Source organism: Rana temporaria, chromosome 10 (genome assembly GCF_905171775.1).
Source record: "Rana temporaria chromosome 10, aRanTem1.1, whole genome shotgun sequence".
Lineage (NCBI taxonomy): Eukaryota > Metazoa > Chordata > Amphibia > Anura > Ranidae > Rana > Rana temporaria.
Genome location: NC_053498.1, coordinates 133,532,654 through 133,552,558, shown reverse-complemented (window position 1 = coordinate 133,552,558; position 19,905 = coordinate 133,532,654). Strand labels below are relative to the sequence as shown.

The 19,905-nt window shown below is 41.3% G+C and overlaps 1 protein-coding gene across 1 annotated transcript; it reads left to right on the top strand.

Moving 5' to 3' along the window:
- The first annotated feature begins 2,744 nt into the window (after nt 1–2,744).
- On the top strand, nt 2,745–14,717 carry LOC120915636 (indolethylamine N-methyltransferase-like). The gene is made up of 3 exons (XM_040326306.1): nt 2,745–2,949; nt 6,904–7,111; nt 14,131–14,717. Exons 1-3 carry the CDS (start codon nt 2,799–2,801, stop codon nt 14,552–14,554), a joined length of 783 nt encoding a protein of 260 aa, XP_040182240.1. The 5' UTR covers nt 2,745–2,798; the 3' UTR covers nt 14,555–14,717.
- Nucleotides 14,718–19,905: the final 5,188 nt, after the last annotated feature.

The window sequence follows — 19,905 nt, the reverse complement described above, 5'->3', positions numbered from 1 at the left end:
CATAATAGTTTCTAGCCTGTGTGACAATTCATAGGGAGATTCACTTTGCATTTGGTGGATCTTCCCATGAATAGTAACATCAGAACGTACTCCATACAAAACACATAATAATTCCAGTAATATGTCCCTTGTCCTCAGAGGCTGAATACAGATCTGTTTAATTCTCATCCAAAGACTATTTCCTATAGAATGTTGCAAAACTCTTTCTAAGTCAGATGGGTTGAGATTGTACATATCTCTGACCTGCTGCAAGTTACTAAACCATTTTAAAAATCTGTTTAAATCATGGCAGGGAACCATTCCTATTTCTTTAAGAATTGCATATAGTTATTTTGGTTTCAAATGCTTCATTATAAGCTAAACTTCACCTGTATAATTATTATTGTTATAAACTGTGGTGGTCTCAGTGGGTGCGGCTGGCAATGAATTATCAGATTTAATATGAGGTTCTGTTTCATTTGATAGAACGTTTGTGTTTGTATTTTGTTGCAGATTGCTGAATCCAAGATTTGATGCACATCTGCACCCCCGAGATCTCTTTTCTAATTCCATAATTCTTAATTTTAATCTCTCATTTTCCTCTGATAATTCATCACAACGTTTAGATTTCTCAAGCAAAGCTCCCCCTATGGTAACTGCATGCAATTTAAAATTTACTGTCTCAGTTTCTGACAAACCTTATGGCTATTATCAACTGCATTCTGTAACTGTGCAATTTCCTCACCTTTATCATTCAAAGAATTTTCCATTGTTAAACAGAAAGATAACAAGCCCTGCACAATACAACCCTTTCTTTTACTTTCTGAAATGTTGCTATCAAAAACACTTTTTTCTAAAAATTCCTTCATCATAGTCCACGTCTGCATACATTTTTCTGGAATTTCATAAGGACCGCCATGACGCTTAATACATTTTAATACCCATATGTTAACTTTATCAGAACTGACACCTGCTTCACACTGAGTAAGCATTTTGACTATATTATTAATAATTAAAAACAAAAAGGAAATATTTTACTCACCGCATTTGAGGCTCCACCTTGCCAGTTCTGGTCTTCTGGTACACGACAGTCTTTTCTTTTTTCGGTTTCCAGTCTCCAGAGAATAATTCTGGGGTTCCAAATTTGTTTAATCTTGTATATCAGACTCTCTTATGTCACAACCAGACATTAGAGTCACAGTACAGTTCTTGGGTCTCCATGGCAAACAGCAGAACTTTTTTGGTCATGCCCCTTCAACAGAAGGGCCAAATATCAGCCCCCCTAATACTTATCTGAGCCCCATCTCTGTCCAGCAGTGTCCAAGAGTGTCTCGGCCGTCCGACACTCTCTTTCCTGATTGGCTGAAACTCAGCAGTGGCGCACACTGCTGTCAATCAAAGTTAGGAGAGAGAGAGGGTGGGGCCAGGCCGCAGTTCTGTGTCTGAATGGACACAGGGAGCTGTGACTTGACTCAGGTGCCCCCATAGCAAGCTGCTTGCTGTGTGTGCACTCAACAGGAAGGAGGGGCCAGTAGAGCCGAAGAGGGACCCGAGAAGAGTAGGGTCTGGGCTGCTCTGTGCAAATCAACTGAACAGAGGAGGTAAGTATGACATGTTTGTTATTTTTAAGAAAAAAAACATCTTTACAATCAATTCTGAATATAACTTGTAGATGTTGCTGATAGATTCATTGCGGAACCAAAATGTACCCCCCTACAGTGCAGACCCCCCCCCCTTCAGACCCATAATGTACCTCAGAACACACACAGAGACCCAGGACCCAGCGCAACGATCTCCTTCTCTCGGTGGTCACGGCTCTGATCAGTCTCGGCAGCGGCTGTCACAACCAAGCAGAGTGAAGCCGCCTCCCCCTCCTCCTGCATGCACAGCACTGTGTAGACATAAAGGAGGAGGGGGAGGCGGCTTCACTCTGCTCATCTGTGACAGCGTCTGCCGAGACTGATCAGGGCCGTGACCACGGAGAGAAGAGGATCATTGTGCCGGGTCCTGGGTTACAGGCGCCTCTTGGGTGCGGCTCGCACCCCCCCCTGTAAAGCCACTGCCTCGGGCTCTCCGCGCACGGTGCTGCTGCCTAACCCGCGGCGCTGTCTCCTCTTCAGTTGCGGAGGGGGAGGGCGCCGGCCTGACACCCCACAGTGTGTGGCACCCAGGGCGGCCCGCCCCCACATAGTACGCCACTGCCTGCCAGTAAATTGTACTTCGGGGAGTTGGCAATACTGAATCCTGGTAACCAACTTCAAGAATTGTCTTACCTCTGTGCTTGCCAACAAGGTTTTCTCCACCAAGTACTAAGACGTATTTTACATGGGGATCAAATACTTATTTTGCTCACTGAACTGCAGCTCAATTTATAGCATTTGTTTTATGCGTTTTTTCTGGACTTTTAGTTCAAATACTGTCTCTATCTTTTACAATACATCTATGATAACAATTTATAGACCCTTCATTTCTTTGTAAGTGAGCAAACGTACAAAATCTTCAGGGGATCAAATAATTTCTTTCCCCTCTGTATAATATTTGGGTGTTCTAAGTAATTTTCTAGCAAAAAACACAGATTTTTTACTTGAAAACAACAAACATAAAAAAAAGCCTGGGCTTAAGGTGATGAAACCTTTGCAAACTCAGGTGACAGTCATACCTCAGTCAGCACGATCCCCATGACTGCTTTATAAATATATTTATTATTATATTACAATGAAATGTAAACACCTGATTTCAAAAGAATATAATTAGAACTCAAACATTAAAGCTTAGTTGAAATCAGAAATCAAAGAGGTGAAGTTCAGCATTGCAGGACGATGGATTGCACAATACCTAAGCTCTATCATCAACATGGAATGGATCCCAGAAGTCATCTGGATTTATATTTCTCTAAAAAGGAGGACATGGTCTTTGCAGAGGATACTATAACATTTCCAATGGCGTGTCTTCACTATCTGCTCAGCACCGGTATGTACAGCATAGATTGATATTTTCAACCAAAAAAGACTAATGTACATTATAATTTTGTTAATAAAGAGTATCACTCACAATCTCACATGAGTGGAGTCCCCATAGTTCTGTCCTCACAGCTTCCTATTGCTGGTAGAGGGGGAATGCTTTTTTTCTTGCTAAAAAATCAAGCTGTTTCTATAGAAAACGTTATTCACCTCATTTTGGGCTCTTCCACATTTTGTTGTGTTACAACCTGCAATTGAAATTGATTTGATTGATATTTGATATCACTAAGATACATGAAATGTAATTGAATTTGTAAATAAATAACAAAGATCAACACAAAAAAAATTGGATTACCTCCCGACCAATCGCCCTCTGATTTAGTATAATTGGTTGAATGAAGTCTACTTTTGGGTAATTAATGTTCCTGGAGTAAGAAAGTCCAGGATAAGAATTTAGACAAATACCAATCAAGGTTGGGTTCTAGAAATAATTTTTAGAAACAATTTAAACCAGTGGGTTTAAAAAATGGATGCCACTTCCATGGGAGGCAAACAACAACTTCAAGATTAAGCCTCATTTACTCCATCCAATGGCACAATGAAGGGATGGAGAACTTCAACTTGAGGAGGAGAGGTCAACAGTGGCAGCCTGACCCAAAGAAGATTACTGTATTTTCCGGCGTATAAGATGACTTTCTGGATGCAAAAAAATGCATCCAAAGTCGGGGGTCCTCTTATACGCCGGGTACGGTCTCCGTGCTGCGAGAGCGTCGATAATTTAAAAGACGCTCCTTCTCCTCAGAGTGTTCTGTGATAGGAGGAACACAAATCTTCCCAGCAGCGCCTCTGTTCTGTGTTCCTCCTATCACAGATGCCTTCTCATCCTCGGACGAGATGAGAAGATGTCCGTGATAGGCGGAACACAGTACAGAGTCGCTGCTGGGAAATTTTGTGTTCCGCCTATCACAGAACACTCTGAGGAGAAGACGCGTCTTTTAAATCATTGACGCTCGCAGCACGGAGACTGTCACCGCACCATTCAGAAAAAAAGTGAGTGATGGCAGTTTGCAGTGATTGCACTGATTGCACTGGGGGGGGGCAAGCTCAGGCACAGTGGGGGCAAGTGATGGCACAGAGAGGGGGCAAGTGATGGCACAGAGAGGGGGCAAGTGATGGCACAGTGAGGGGCAAGTGATGGCACAGTGGGGCAAAGTGATTGCACAGTCGGGGCATGTAATGTAATGGCACAGTGAGGAATGTAATGTAATGGCACAGTGAGGAATGTAATGTAATGACACAGTGAGGAATGTAATGTAATGGCACAGTGAGGAATGTAATGTAATGGCACAGTGAGATTTGAAAAAGCCTGTTTCTGTCAGCGGTTCTGGCTCCCCCTCAGCTTCCAGAAAAACTAGTAAGAAGGGGGTAGTCTTATACAGTGAGTATATCCCAAAACCAAAATTTTTCCTGGAAAATTAGGGGGTCGTCTTATACGCCCAGTCGTCTTATACGCCGGAAAATACGGTATTGCAAAACAGAATCATAAACTGGTACCACATTATGATGAGACAATAACAAATAATTATGTCACTCTTATGCCGTGTACACACGATCAGGCTTTTGCCCGGCCAAATCACATCGGAATTCCATCGTAGAAAAATAGAACATGTTCCATATCTAAACTCCAATGGAATTCATCGGAATTTCCGATGAAAAAACTCAGATGGGGCTACACACGATCGGAATTTCCGATGGAAAAGGTCCGTCTGACTTTTTCCATCAGAAATTCACTTTTTATGTTTTTGCTTGCAAAAGGTCAATTCATAAACATTATCACACTTGTTTTCTATCTTAAAGGCCCAGCTTACACTTGTAGGACTTGTCATGTAACTTTGGACCCCAAAGTCACATGACAAGTTGCACCCCCTATGTTTTCCAATGAGTACCGTTCATATTTGTGTGACACACAGGATTTTTTTCCTTCCGCTTTTATGGAGCATCAGGCGTTTTTAATTTATTTTTTACAGATTAAAAATGTCTCTCCATGTTATTCTATGTGTCCACATAGGCTTTTAGTAGCTTTTAGTGGCATAGGCGTTTGCAAGCTGCAAAAAACCCCAAGGCCAGCGCATTCTTGAGCAGCAGCATTACAGCTGTAAAAATGCCTGATGCAGCTAAACGCATGTTAATGCTGTATACAGCGTTAGGCCACGTCAATAGTTTTTAACCACTTGTCGACCGCCGCATGTACATTTACATTGGCAGAATGGCGCGGCTGCGCGAAGGGACGTAACTGTACATCCCTTTGAATATACCACAGTGCGGGCGCGCGTACACCCCTGCCGCAAGCTCCGTGGCCGTGCCCACAGGACCGGCGGACTCGATGTCCACCAATGTCCCCCAATTGTGTCGCAGAGATGCAGAACAGGGAAATGCCTATGTAAACAAGGCATTTCACTGTTCTGCCTTGTGACAGCTGATCTACTGCTCCCTGTCATCTGGAGCAGTGATCAGTGTCATGTCACTGGTATCCCATCCCCCCACAGTTAGAATCACTCAATAGGACACACTTAACCCCTTCCTCGCCTCCTAGTGGTTAACCTCTTCCCTGCCAATGTCATTTACACAGTAATCAGTGCATTTTTATAGCACTGATCGCTGTATAAATGACAATAGCGTCAAAAGTGCCTGATGTGTCCGCCATAATGTCGCAATCACAATAAAAATCAAAGATCGCCGCCTTTACTAGTAAAAGAAAATATTAATAAAAATGCCTATTTTGTAGATGCTATAACTTTTGCACAAACCAATCAATATACCGCAGGCTTATTGCGTTTTTTTTTTTACCAAAAATATGTAGAAGAATACATATCGGCCTAAACGGAGAAAGAAATTCGTTTTTCTATATACTTTTTGTGGGTATTTATTATAGCAAAAAGTTAAAAATATTGCTTTTTTGTTTTAATTGTCGCTCTTTTTTTGTTTATAGCGCAAAAAATTAAAACTGCAGAGGTGATCAACTACCACTAAAATAAAGCTCTATTTGTAGGAAAAAAAGGGCGTCAATTTTGTTTGTACGACCACGCAATTGTCAGTTAAAGAGACGCAGTGCCGAATCGCAAAAAATGGCCCGGTCATTTGGCAGTCAAATCCTCTGGGGCTAAAGTGGTTAAGCTGTAGCAATTGGATTTGGAAGTGGAAAATAGAAGAGGGTAGAGAAACACTGCTAAAAGCTAACGCAGTTATACGCAGCTAAATAGGCATTAACACCAATGCAAAACTCTTCTAAAAGCGCGTTTTTCCTGGTGTCGGTACTGGCTTTGCAGCGTGTTTTTTTTTTTTTAACACACTGTGTGCATGAAGCCTTAAAGTCATAGTGACTTTTAAGTAAACCCTCAAAAGTTGCATGAAAGTCACACCTGAATCATATACATGCGTGTGCAACTTTGTAGCGCACACGCAGTCACATGGTCAAAGCCAGAGTCGCAGCAAAGTTGCACTTGTCCAAAGTGGCATCAAAGTCACATCAAGTCACACTGTAAAATCGCAGTGGAAATCACACAATTTTGAAGTCGCACAAGTGTGAATGGAGCCTAAATGATCAGAACAGATGTAGAGCATAGTGACTGTTCCTATGCAACTGGCCCTCTGACCCCTATACTCTCCTTACTCTCTCTCTCTCTCTCTCTCCCTCTCTCTCTCTCTCTCTCTCTCTCTATCTCTCTCTCTCTGCTCATTGCTCATCTGGTGCTTTCATATATGGATGATAATGTGACATATAATGGTGACTGGCCTAGCAGGAAATCCAGAGCCATATTATATATTGGTTGGGAACAATTTTTTAAAGCTATTTTCACCTAGCACTGTCATTAAATGCCAAATGTTATGAAAATGTGAAATCTCTTTTTTAGCAGTGAAAATAGTTTTGGGTAAGATAACATCTGACTCTCTAATATTCCTGCAGGTCGAATTAAGGGTACGTTTTTGATTGATATCAGCCTTGGTTCCTTCATTCACCATCTTTTTTCCGCCTCTAACTTCTTCAAAAAAATAGTCCTATTAAAATTCCAAGAGAGATGTATCATGGAACTGAACAGATGGCTACATGACCGTACCGGAGCATATGATTGGTCGCATACATCATCAGTCGCGGCTGAGTTAGAAGGAACGAGGTGACTTGTCCCTTTCTAATTTTTGCATTTTAGGTTGCAGAAGATTGTTTCTTTAAAGGCAACTTTCTATTCCAAATAGGCACTTTACAATATACAATTGAGGGAAAATATAAATAAATGTCTAAATTAAGGTGATATTATTGGATGTGTGGCCAACCAGACCCTTTTCCTCTACTGTGAAGCCAATAACGAACAGGCCCGATACCTGGTAGACATGTGCAATCATTTTCGTCGAATTTCAGGGATTTTCACGTTCGTTTTAACAAACGATAACGAATGTGCAGAGTCTGAAATCCAAAAGATCCGACATAAAAAATGCTTTATTTTTGTTTCGTTCCGACAACAGTTGGATATAGATAGAAGATTCGACATGACGGTGACAATAGCGATCTGTGTCTATTGAATCTGCGGTTGAATGTGCCTAACCTAACTCTATTAGTCCGAGATTATTCTACATAGAGAGGAAAGATTCAACAACATTATAGAGACATGAAAATTCAACATAGAGAGAAAAGAGTCGACATAGAGAGACATGAAGATTCGACGAAGCAGCTAAAAACATACGATCGCCACGAGCGGACATTTATGGTCAAATGCTCCGCCCATAGGCTATAGAAGAATTTTAATGTTGGCTGACTAGTAATAATAATTAATAAATATTATCATTACTAGTCATACAACATTAGAATTCTAATATAGCTTGTGGGCGGAACATTCGACTGGAAATGTACGATTGCGGCATTGTACAATTTAGCTTCTCCGTCGAATCTTCTTAGAACATTCGACAGACACCATAAGCCTTCAATTGACAGATTCGACCTTAATTAATTTGGATTTTACGAATGCATTTTATAATGAAACCAAATAAATAAAAACAAATTTCAGAAGTAACTAAATTATTTAAATTTTTGGACGAAAACGAAATTCCAAATTAAAAAAATTCAGTGTGCACATGTCTGGTACCTGGTATTATGCAGGAGATGGTACAGGTGGAGCCCAACCTTAAGCAGTGATTACTCGTAACATGTGACCAACCAGACCATTTTCCTCTACTATGAAGCCTATGGGAGATGTCACCACCCAGGCATTGCAGCCGTTGTCGGCGATCTCTCCTCTCCAAGGAAGCCGACTGCTGAGAAGATCATGTGACCGGACTAGAGCACCTTCAGACTAGGTAAGTATAGACATCTTTACTTTACAGGGTAGTTAATATAAGGCTTAGAATACAAGTGGGAGCAGGTTGAATTTTAGAGAGTATTTGATTGGACTTCTAGTTCAATAGCTCAATCTGTAACTTATGTATAGGACTTAGATTAGTGACTCCTTGGAGTTCCAGCTCTCTCTAGTTTTTCTGATAGACATCAGCTTGGGTGTCCCCAATGCAGACAAAGGTTTTTAACTGTGTTGAAGTCAATAGGGGTACATTTTTTGATGGTCACTTTTGGCCCTTTGATAAGGGAGGTGTATCTGAAGTCCATTCTCTGCTGATGTCATAGATATCTGTCCAGGCACTGCATCATCCCAACAATGGGAGTCGGGATCCACAAGGTGCCTGGACTGACACCCGTCTCAGCCTCTCAGCGAGCAGCCCCTCAAGAGGTTAGTGCTCCAATGAGCACGGAGGGAGATGAGCAGAAAGCTGTGACTGCCAGTCTACAGCTCTCAGCTCACAGAGCTGTGAAAACAGAGCAATCGGCGATGTTCGATCGCTCGGTTTTCAGTGCAGAGGCACTAGTGGACTGCTGCTGCACCGGTGGACCGTCAGTGCAAAAGAAATACTCTAGTTTTCAATGTTGTGCATTTTCCACTTTTATACTTTTTTAGAATTTTGTATGTCTGTTTTTTCCTCATCACATCACTTATGTATAATTATCAAAATCAGCCCTGTTTTTACTTAATGTCATTTTCACATGGTACCTTCCAGCGGCGGCTGGTGGGTCGGCCAGTTGGCTGGTCAGCGGGCACAGCAGCAACACAGTGTGGCCCGGGAAACACCTCCTTTCCAGTCCAGACAGTGCAGAGTGCAGACACAGGCCATGCGTTCCACGGAGCGTGCGACATCACTTCCCAGTTTACCACTGGCAAGGGAAACCGGAAGTGATGTCGTAACTTGGATGGAAAGCACCGCCCATGTCCTTGTGTGGTACCAATGTCCATCAAAGCTCCCAGCCGTAGTGATACACAATGGGCACCAGGCAGAGGTTGTCCGGCGCGATGGACTGCGCCACAAAGCAGCTCAAAAGTCCGGCGTCCGAACACAGTGCACCTAAGGACCCTTTCTTTTTTTTAAAGGGCCAGTTTTAAAAATGTTGTGAACCAGTAGGAGCTGTACAATGGAACCAAGTTTGTGCAGGTGGAAGGAAGAAGAGGAATCTGTAAATAGGGAGGAAGTTGTCCCTGTTTTTAATTGTTGGACATTTTCCAATTGGGCATCCCCTAATCCCTTATCCAGGGCCATATTAATGCAAGGGCACTCCTGGGCACTGCCCAGGGGCCCAAGGTGCATGGGGCCCCACAATACAGTAATCTTGCATTACATCATATTTGCCAACTGTCTGGGACATTCATGCTTTTTATAAACTGTCCCGAAAAGGCCGTGACTCGGAAAGCGTCCCAGAACCTATACTGTGCCCTCCTGATCCCAGTATTGTGCCCTCCTGACCCCTCCTGTACTGTGTCTTTCTGCATTCCCTTCTGTGCTGTGCCCTTTGTATTGGTTAGTGTTTGATTTATGGAATGCTTTCCTTTTGTAAAATGTATTTTATTGAAAGTACTACTGAATCTATGTTTAATTCTATCAACTATTTATACTTTATTTCTTGAAAGTAGGTGTGTAAATTGGGGCAAGCTGATAGGGGCCCCAATGCATTACTTTGCCCAGGAGCCCATGATGCTATTAACATGACCCTGCCTTTACCCCATCCAAGTTGTCACCCACTAATAAAACAACAACAAAAACAAGCCAAAGGTCTGATTGATCACTGTGCCTGGATACAAGAAGGAAATGCTGTGTGACTGGCTGTGCAGTAGTGGGGAACCCTGCCATTAGCAACTCCTACGGGGGTAGTGCTATACAGTGGCGGCCCGTCCATAGGGGACGCCCGGGCGCCGCCGCCCCTCCTGTAGTCACAAAAAAAAAATTGGGCCCTTTAAGAATTTTTATTTTGCTTGTTTTGTCATTTTAACTTTAACTTTAACTGCAGTTCTGGCGGCTGTCTATAGAGGGCGCTGCAACGCCACCCTCTCTCGCAAATAACATACATTCATGTATTGCATGAATGTATGTTATTATTGTTGCCAGCTGCCGCTGGTCTATTCATATAACTGGACCTTAGGGCGCCGATTACATGAATAACGGCAGCTGGTTGGCTGAGCGGAAGCCAGCGGCTCTGATAGGCTTTCCGAGTACAGCCCTCCGGCTCTCGGATGACTATCCTCGGAACGCAGCCCCCCTGCGTTCCTTGGATAAGACTGACGGCCGTTTCAGCCAATCAGGTTCCCGGATTCTTGTTCTTGGTAACCTAATTGGCTGAAGCGTCACCAAGGCGGGAGAAGATTCAAGACATCGAGGGACATGAAAGCAGAAAGGTAAGTGCATTTTACAGTGGTGCTGTGATCAATCGTGTCATGAAAACCTGATTTTATTTTATTCCCATCACATCTGTAATTGTAGGGGAACATAACATGCGAACGGGATATTAATTACTTTAGTAAATCAGCTGTGATTGCAATAAAATGGACATCCCTGTGTACAGACAGGGGCTGAAATGTACAGCTGTCCTTCTCATCACATTTCCAGTATAGAAAGTTACAGTTTGCAAAGTCAACAAGATATAGTAAATCAGCCTCTATAATGTACATATTACACAGAGCAATGCTATTCCCAGACATGACCAGCCTCTATTACACAGTGCAATGCTATTCGTAGACATGATCAGGGTAAATCAGTCTCTATAATGTACATATTGCATTGTGCAATGTTTTTCTATGATGTAATGAGCCTCTATAATGTACATATTAAGCAATGCTATTCCTAGACATGATCAGGGTGAATCAGCCTCTATAATGTACACATTAAACAGAGCAGTGCTATTCTTAGACATGATCAGAATAAACGACCCTCTATAATGTGCATATTACATAGAGCAATGTTATTCATATAGGATCAGTGGCCCAGATTCAAAGAGATTTGCTCTTTTTTTGCGGAGGCACAGGGCAACGATTTTGCCCTGCGCCCCCACAAATTTGCGCCGTTGCCCTCGATTCACGGAGCAGTATCTCCGTAAATTGCGAGGGCGCGCCGGCAAAATTGCCCGGCGTAAGTGCGCGCAATGTAAATGATCCCGCCGGGGGCGGGAATCATTTAACTTAGGCGCGCTCCCGCGCCGAGCATAGAGCGCATGCTCCGTCAGGAAACTTTCCCGACGTGCATTGCGGCAAATGACGTCGCAAGGACGTCATTTGCTTCAAAGTGAACGTGAATGGCGTCCAGCGCCATTCACGAATCACTTACGCAAACTACGTAAAATTTGAACGTCGCGACGCGGGAAGGGCGGGTATACTTTAGCTTTGGCTGCCCCTACTATTAGAAGGGGCAGCCTTACGCTAAAAACGCTGTACGGAAACTCCGTACATTGCGTACGCAGGGCCCGCGCAACTTTGTGAATCGGTGTTAGTATGCAATTTGCATACTATACGCTGATCACAATGGGAGCGCCCCCTAGCGGTCAATGCAAGAATGCAGCCTAAAATCAGCGTGGCATAAGAGCCTTATGCCACGCAGATTTTAGGCTGCAGTTGGCGTTACAATGTTCCTGAATCAGGAGCATTCGTAACGCCGGAGCAAGTAAGCAATTGCGCTGTGTAACCTATGGTGTGTAAATAAGCCTCTATAATGTACATATTACATGCAATGTTATTCTATGATGTAATCAGCCTCTATAATGTACACAGAGGCGACAAAGGGCACAGTGGCATCAATGGGCACAGTGGCGACAAAGGGCACAGTGGCATCAATGGGCACAGTAGTGACAATGGGCACAGTGGCAACAATTAAAGGGTCACTAAAGGAAAAAAAATTTTAGCTAAATAGTTTCCTTTACCTTACTGCAGTCCTGGTTTCATGTCCTCATTGTTTGTTTTTGCTTTGATGTTGCTGTAATTCCTCTCTGTTCTGGACACTTCCTGGATGTCTGTTTCCTGATAACCACAGTACTGGGAGATTTCTCTCTGTGGTCACTAATCAAGGAGGTGTGATTACTTTGGGCCGGATTCAGAAAGAAGATACGACGGTGTATCTCCTGATATGCCGTCGTATCTCTGAGTTCCGGCCGTCGTATCTATGCGCCTGATTAATAGAATCAGGTTACGCCTATGCCTATGCCTAAAATCCGACAGGTGTAAGTGACTTACACCGTCGGATCTTAGGCTGCAATTCCAGGCCGGCTGCTAGGTGGCGCTTCCATATCTTTTATGCGTCGAATATGCTAATGAGCATTTACGCCGATTCAGAAACGAACGACCGCCCGGCGCTTTTTTTTTATGTCGATTGCGTTCTGCTTTTTCCAGCGGAAAGTTACCCCTGCTATAGGAGGGGTAAGTGCGGCATATCCTATGTTAAGTATGGCCGTCGTTACCGTGCCGAGTTTTGCATTTTTTACGTCGTTTGCGTAAGTCGTTTGCGAATACGGCCGGACGTAATTTACGTTAACGTCGAAACCAATGACGTCCTTGCGACGTCATTTGGAGCAATGCACGCTGGGAACATTTGCGGACGGCGCATGCGTTGTTCGATCGACGCGGGGAAGCGCCTGATTTAAATTGTACCGCCGGGGGATTTACGATACGCCGCTGCAACTTTAGAGGCAAGTGCTTTCTGAATAAAGCACTTGCCTCAAAAAATTGCGGCGGCGTAACGTAAATCAGATAGGTTACATGGATCTAAAGATCTGCTAACCTATCTGAATCTGGCCCTGTGTGTCTAAAACCCCTCAGCACAAATCAGTTTTGTTTTACAATCCATCACTGCCCTCTACTGGCTCTGTACATCAGAGAACCAGGAAACAACAGCAAAAACAAAACTAAACTGTAGGTACATTATATGATTGGTTTTTATCTATTTTTAATAATTTTTAAAGGGAATCAGTTAACTATTATGTCTCTATACCCTGTAAACAGTCATTTCAGCTAAAATTTTGTTTTCCTTTAGTGACCCTTTAAAGGGCACAGTGACATGCACAGTGGCAACAATGGGCACAGTGGCGACAATTAAAGGGCACAGTGGTGACAATTGGCACAGTGGCGACAATTGAGGGGCATAGTGGTGACAATTGGCACAGTGGCGACAATTAAGGGGCACAGTGGCTGCGTTTGATGGCATGGCACAGTGGTGACAATTGATGGCACAGTGGCTGTGTTTGATGGCATGGCACAGCGACTGCGTTTGATGGCATGGCACAGCGACTGCGTTTGATGGCATAGCACAGTGACTGCGTTTGATGGCATGGCACAGTGACTGCGCTTGATGGCATGGCACAGCGGCTGCGTTTGATGGCATGGCACAGTGACTGCGTTTGATAGCATGGCACAGTGGTGCGAATTGATGGCATAGTGACTGCATTTTATGGCATGGCACAGTGGTGACAATTGATGGCACAGTGGCTGCGTTTGATGGCATGGCACAGTGGTGACAATTGATGCCACAGTGGCTGCGTTTGGCATGGCATAGTGACTGCATTTGATGGCATGGCACAGTGGTGACAATTGATGGCACAGTGGCTGCATTTGATGGGCACAGTGAGGCTGCAATTTTTTTCTTTTTTCTTTTTTTTTTTTACGTTTGCGCCCCCTCCAAACATTTTGAGCACCAGCCGCCAATGGTGCTATACTAGTATGACAATTTTATTTTAATTTGTCAAATTACAGTCTAACTGAATGTTGGCAGAATTGCTCATCACACCACATCACTGTATATTGAAATCTTTCCTGTAATGTCCATATTATGTATTTTTTCCTTTTAGAGATCAACTTCAGGAGAAAGAAATGCGCCTAAGGTCGTCCATCATGCAGATTTTGAAATGTGATTTTGAACAGGAAAACATAACTTCCCCGGTGCTGCTACCACTTGCTGATTGTATTATGAGTGTGTGGATACTGGAAGTTATCAGTAAAAATGAAGATGAATACATGAAGAATCTGGAGAAGATAATAAAGCTGCTAAAACCTGGAGGCCAACTGTTACTTATTGGGGCATTAGATACAACTTACTGGACTGCTGGAACAGAACAATTCCATTGTTTTAAATGCAATGAGGAGTTTGTAAAAAACGCCTTTGGTAAGGTGGGTTTAGTCATTGATTACTGTGCAGTGCAGAGGAGAAGCAATGTCAGCGATCTCACTGATTATAAAGCTGCTCTATTCATTGTAGGACGCAAAGGGGAGTAGATGATTGGAGCCAAATAGAGCCAAATAGAATTATGTAATGATCTACTAATGGCAGTCAGAAATCACAGCAGTTGTGCTAAAGTCAGTAATGTTATTTTGCAATAATCTGTGTTAAATTGTGTTATCAAATATCACTATCTTAATAAAGATCATTCAGTATATACTGTAATTGTGTGTTGACTTGTCTTAGAACAATATTGTAAACCTTTTATGTATACAATATATATTTTTATCTATTTATTGATAACCAACGCATTTCAGGACATTTATTGTGTCCCTTTCATCAGAATATGGATAAATATTATATAAAAATACAATATCAGATACAGTGTATGGATAATATATAAGAAAACATAAAAAAAACATTATCAGGTTCAATACCTAAACATTATTAAATGTTTATGAGGAGAAGAAAAATAGAAGAGATTACATTGATAATTGTTGTACAGGAGGGCAGGGATGGGTCCTGGATGGCAGCTATAGTTCCCCACTATTTGGGTTGTGGTCCCTTTAACCACTTGGTTACTGGGCACTTTTACCCCCTTCCTACCCAGGCCAATTTTCAGCTTTCAGCGCTGTCACACTTTGAATGACAATTCGAATGACAATTCAGCGGTCATGCTACACTGTACCCATATGACATTTTTCACACAAATAGAGTCTTTTGGTGGCATTTAATCACCACTGGGTTTTTATTTATTTTTCTAAACAAATGAAAAAAGACCGAACATTTTTCAAAAAGATTATTTTTTTTCATCGTTTGTTATAGAATTTGGCAAACGTAATTTTTCATCTTCACTGATGGGCATTATTAGGCTGCACTGATGGGCACTGATGAGGCGGCACTGATAGATGGCACTGATGTGCACTAGGGATGAGATTTATGTTCAAGTCGATTCATGAATTACGATGCAAATGTTGCTGGAGCAAATGAAAACCAAAATTGTTCTATAATGGTGGGTGTGCTGCAATCAGAAAAAAAGGTGCAAGACACTCAAAGGTGTTTTGTCCAAAATAAGAATGAGTATAGTGTATGGATTGCAATACCCTAGTGGTTAACCTATGTCCACCTACTTGTGGGCAATAGTTGCAATAATTAACCCCAATACATTGTCATATAAAATCTTAATATTGCAAATATTGCATGTAAATAATTAAAATAAGCTATAAAAACCTTTTTGTCTATATAAAAATTAAAGCAAACGATAGGGGTGCGAAAAAGAGAAAAGGGATTACATTTATTGATACAGAGAAGACACTTGTATTAATTCAATATTTACAACCATAGCCTAAATGATATTACTTGTTAAAACAGAGAGGATACTACTGAATACTGATACAACATACATGATATTAATAAGAATATGGCTATAGAGGATTCAACAATAAGTAATGATAAGTTGTAGAGAGAGAGACAGAGAGACAGACAGAGAGAGAGAGAGGGATAGAGAGGGAGAGAGAGGGAAGTAGAGACAGAGAGAGAGAGAGAGAGAGAGAGAGGGGGGGAGAGAGAGGGATAGAGAGAGAGGGAAGGCGAGAGAGAGAGGGAGAGAGATTTACATCACCATGTCTAGGTCAGCTCATCCATCATAATTCAGTCTGCTTGATCAGGACATCATACACTTATAACCAGTCAATCTAACTTGACTGGTTTTTATACCCCTCAGTCTATACATTCTCCCTCCAAAAACCTTTGATATGATTGGTTGAATATGTGTCTTTTCAGAATGGCACATAAGGACCCCCCCCCCAGTAATCCCCTGTTGTCACATCCTCTTGCCATAGGAATTGTCTTGGCATCCAGTTCCCACAATTAGCATCTCACAAGACACCTGGCTAAATGGATATTTCCTGTCTGGCCAATCTCTATACACACACACCTGGTATTATTATCTAATTAACACAGTCCATCTAAATGTGGTCTTCAGACAGGAGATGGCAGGAAATTATTTTAATACAATGAGGGGACACTTCCTATCAGATTCCCCCCCCCATTGAGGTAACATCCCTATGCCAACATAGGTTCAAAAGAACCTTTGGTTAGGTGAACTTTCACAGCTGGGCAAGCCGTTGACTCCAAAAACATGCTCCTTAGATGACAGAGTCATCTAACGACAAATCCCAGTCACATTAATAAAAAGCCTTGTAAAAGAAAGACATATACATCTTCATACAAATCTTATAAATATGGATTTGAAAAATCTCTACCACAGTTCCCCCTGAAGTTCATCCTTGAACTTATGTCCTCCTTCAATGATCCGGTACCCACCCACAACGGCCCAGAAGCCCCGGCCCTTCCCCCACCACCACTGCGGACTCTTCCTTTCTTGAACTCGCCATAACTCATCAAGGTAGACTTGAGACAGTCCTGGTGCCTTTGAGACTTCAGATCCGAACCCTGAGTGTCTGTACTGCAATGTTTCATCACCCCTCTGCATTGGAGGAGTGGAATTCCAACATTGATGGCGGAATCCTTATATATTTAGTCCTGTATCTTGGAAAGATGGTGTTCTGATCGTCACCATTGGATCGGACTGCAAGACAGTACTTTTTCAGCATGATGAAGGAAGGTTTCGGAGTGTCTTATTCATGGCACGTTTGTCTTAAAAAAAATGACTTGGTTGTCGTTGCTTCTTCAGGTGGTGGTTGGGTGGGCCGCCAGACAGTCATGTATAAATACAAAAGGAGAAAGGAGAACGTCAGTATACAGTTATTGGAGGAATGTCAGACTGGAGCCGTGGGGTGGCCTTTATGACTATAAAGCCATAGGTAGACTAGGGGAGGTAGAATTACTTTAAGACATGAAAACCTGGATGTCCAGGGATACTTTGGTTTCACTGGGTGTACAATATGGCACTGGTGGGTAGGAATGCTCATGCGTCTTAAAAACGTATATGACTGATGTCCTAGTTACATTATCCTGAGAAGATGGATGATAGAAACCAAAAGAAAAACTTAGAGAGCATATTATTAAAGGAGGAAAGGAAGAGAGGTGAGTAATGAAAAAGAATATGGAGAATAGAAAAAACAAAAAATAAAAACTACAGATTTAATGCTGCTCCAACCAAGCAGTTTAGATTCCACTTTAGATTGTTAAAGAGCATTGAATCGGTATTCAAAAAACCTAATACCTAGTTGCCCTGTCAATTTTAGCTGACAGCGAGAAAAAAATAAAAAATAAAACATTGTTCTGTTAACAAACGACTCCTCTCTCATACTAGTAATTGGTGAAATTTTTGCTGGTCAGGTACACAGATAATAACGAGAGAGAGATGATTTAAATTTGTAGAATGTGGGTAAACCTGACCGCACTTTATTATTACAAATTGAAGAGGCTTATTCCTAGATCAACAGGAAAAAATATAGTTCTAGGGCCTAACTCAACCTATGATTAAGTGGCGTTGATCTGCCATGAAACGCGTCAGGAGGAGGAGTGCTGTCGGTGACGTCATCTCCGCTCGCGGCCGAGAGCGGAGAACTGCTGTTATTTGTTTCTGTCATCATCTGCATGCTGATTACAGCGAATTTAAATGTGAGTGCTATATTATTTTTTATTAAACGCATATTGCCTACTACACTTTGGGGATTCTATTGTGCTTCTGTTGAGTGCCAGTTTGAGAGCATTCTGGGAAATCTGTGGTCGGATGACTGGAGTGAGCTGAGCTGACCTGGAGATATACATCCACAGCTGAACCTGCTGGGCTACACTGACATCAGTATAGGCTATATATAGCCTGATTTGAGGTGAGAGGCTAGAATTTCCTTTAATAAGGCTTGATCTGCACAACTACACTGAATGATCGTGCAGTGGATTGCAGCATCATCTTTGTTCAAGCACTATTGCACCTTTGGGGAAATATTCAATCAAGCACTTGGATATTTTGGACTTTATTTTGTAGAGCACCATGCACTTTGGAGATTTTATTGAAGCACATATTTATATATATTTTTTGAACACCAATTGTTTGAACACTATTCTTTTCTTAGCACAATATAGTGCAGATATTGACATTTTTTCTATAACTTTTTAAGGTGTTTTTATTAATTATTTATTTTTTGGATGTTACCTCTTTCACTAATTCATTCATTATTTATTTATTGCACTGGATTTTATCACGTATTATTGCAAATAATTTTTTCACATTATTTATTTGGATTTTTGTATTGACTAAAATACATTTTTTAGTCATTTATTTTGGATCCCATTATCTTCACATTATCCATCCCTCACATCATGGTTGTTGATGTATGGTGGGATATAAGGAAATAGGAGTGGAACACGTTTAATTGGATACACTGGTCAAGCTTTACACATTGCTGTGCGTTTATATGTGTATTTTTTACTATTTATTATTTCGTTAATTCATATTGGTAAGCGCCACTACACCCCCTATTTTTCATAGTTCTAGGGTCCTCTCTTAAAAAAAAAAAAAAGAACAAAAAATAAAAATAGACTTTTCTGCCCTATTGGTGATCAACAGGGGAACATGATCATGGTCACTTAACAATGTACAAGTCGGGTTAAAAACATAAAAAATTAAAATATTAAAAAGGAGCGACTAAACAATGGTTGCCAACAAACTTTTTAGAATTTAGTCAAACCCGACTGTACTTCTTACTAAAAAATTTTAGAGGCTTTTCCCCAAACCAAAGAATAATAATACAAAATAATATATAGTTCTCCAACAAAAGGGAAATTAAAAAGACAATGCATTATTTAGTTTTTCCTTCCAGGTCTATGCACTACTCCCCCCTTCAGGTGGACAAAGTTCAAACCTTTTGGAACTTTTCTCACCTGAATGAAATGAGAGAGAAAAAAATAATAATGAAAAAAACTTTAAAACAAATTAAAAGTAAAAAATTATAACCATAACACTTCAGGGAGAGAAATGAGAGAAAAAAAATAATAAATAAAAAAAAAACTGACAAAAATAAAAAATGAGAAAATTGATTAAAAAATGAATAAAAATTGAAATAAAACCGAGAGAAAAAATGAATAAAAAATAAATTTTACAAAAATAAAAAAAAATGTAGAAAAATGAAAAGTAAAAAATTGTAATGGATAAAAAATGAATAAAAAAATTGAAATAAAAATTACTAAAAAAATTACACGAACATGATAAAAATTTAAACTAGGAGTATTAAAAACGGTACATTTGTACTGGTCTGGATTGGAACAGGCTTCTTCAGAAATTTGTTTCTGAGTTAGTGGCTTTTCTGTTCCTTGAGAGAAGATACCTTTTTGAGGTGCACATTCTCATAGTTTTGGCGTTCATTCTCCTGATAGTAATGCACATCATTGATTGCATCAGGGAGAGCAATAAAGCTACATAGATTAGAACAACAACAGG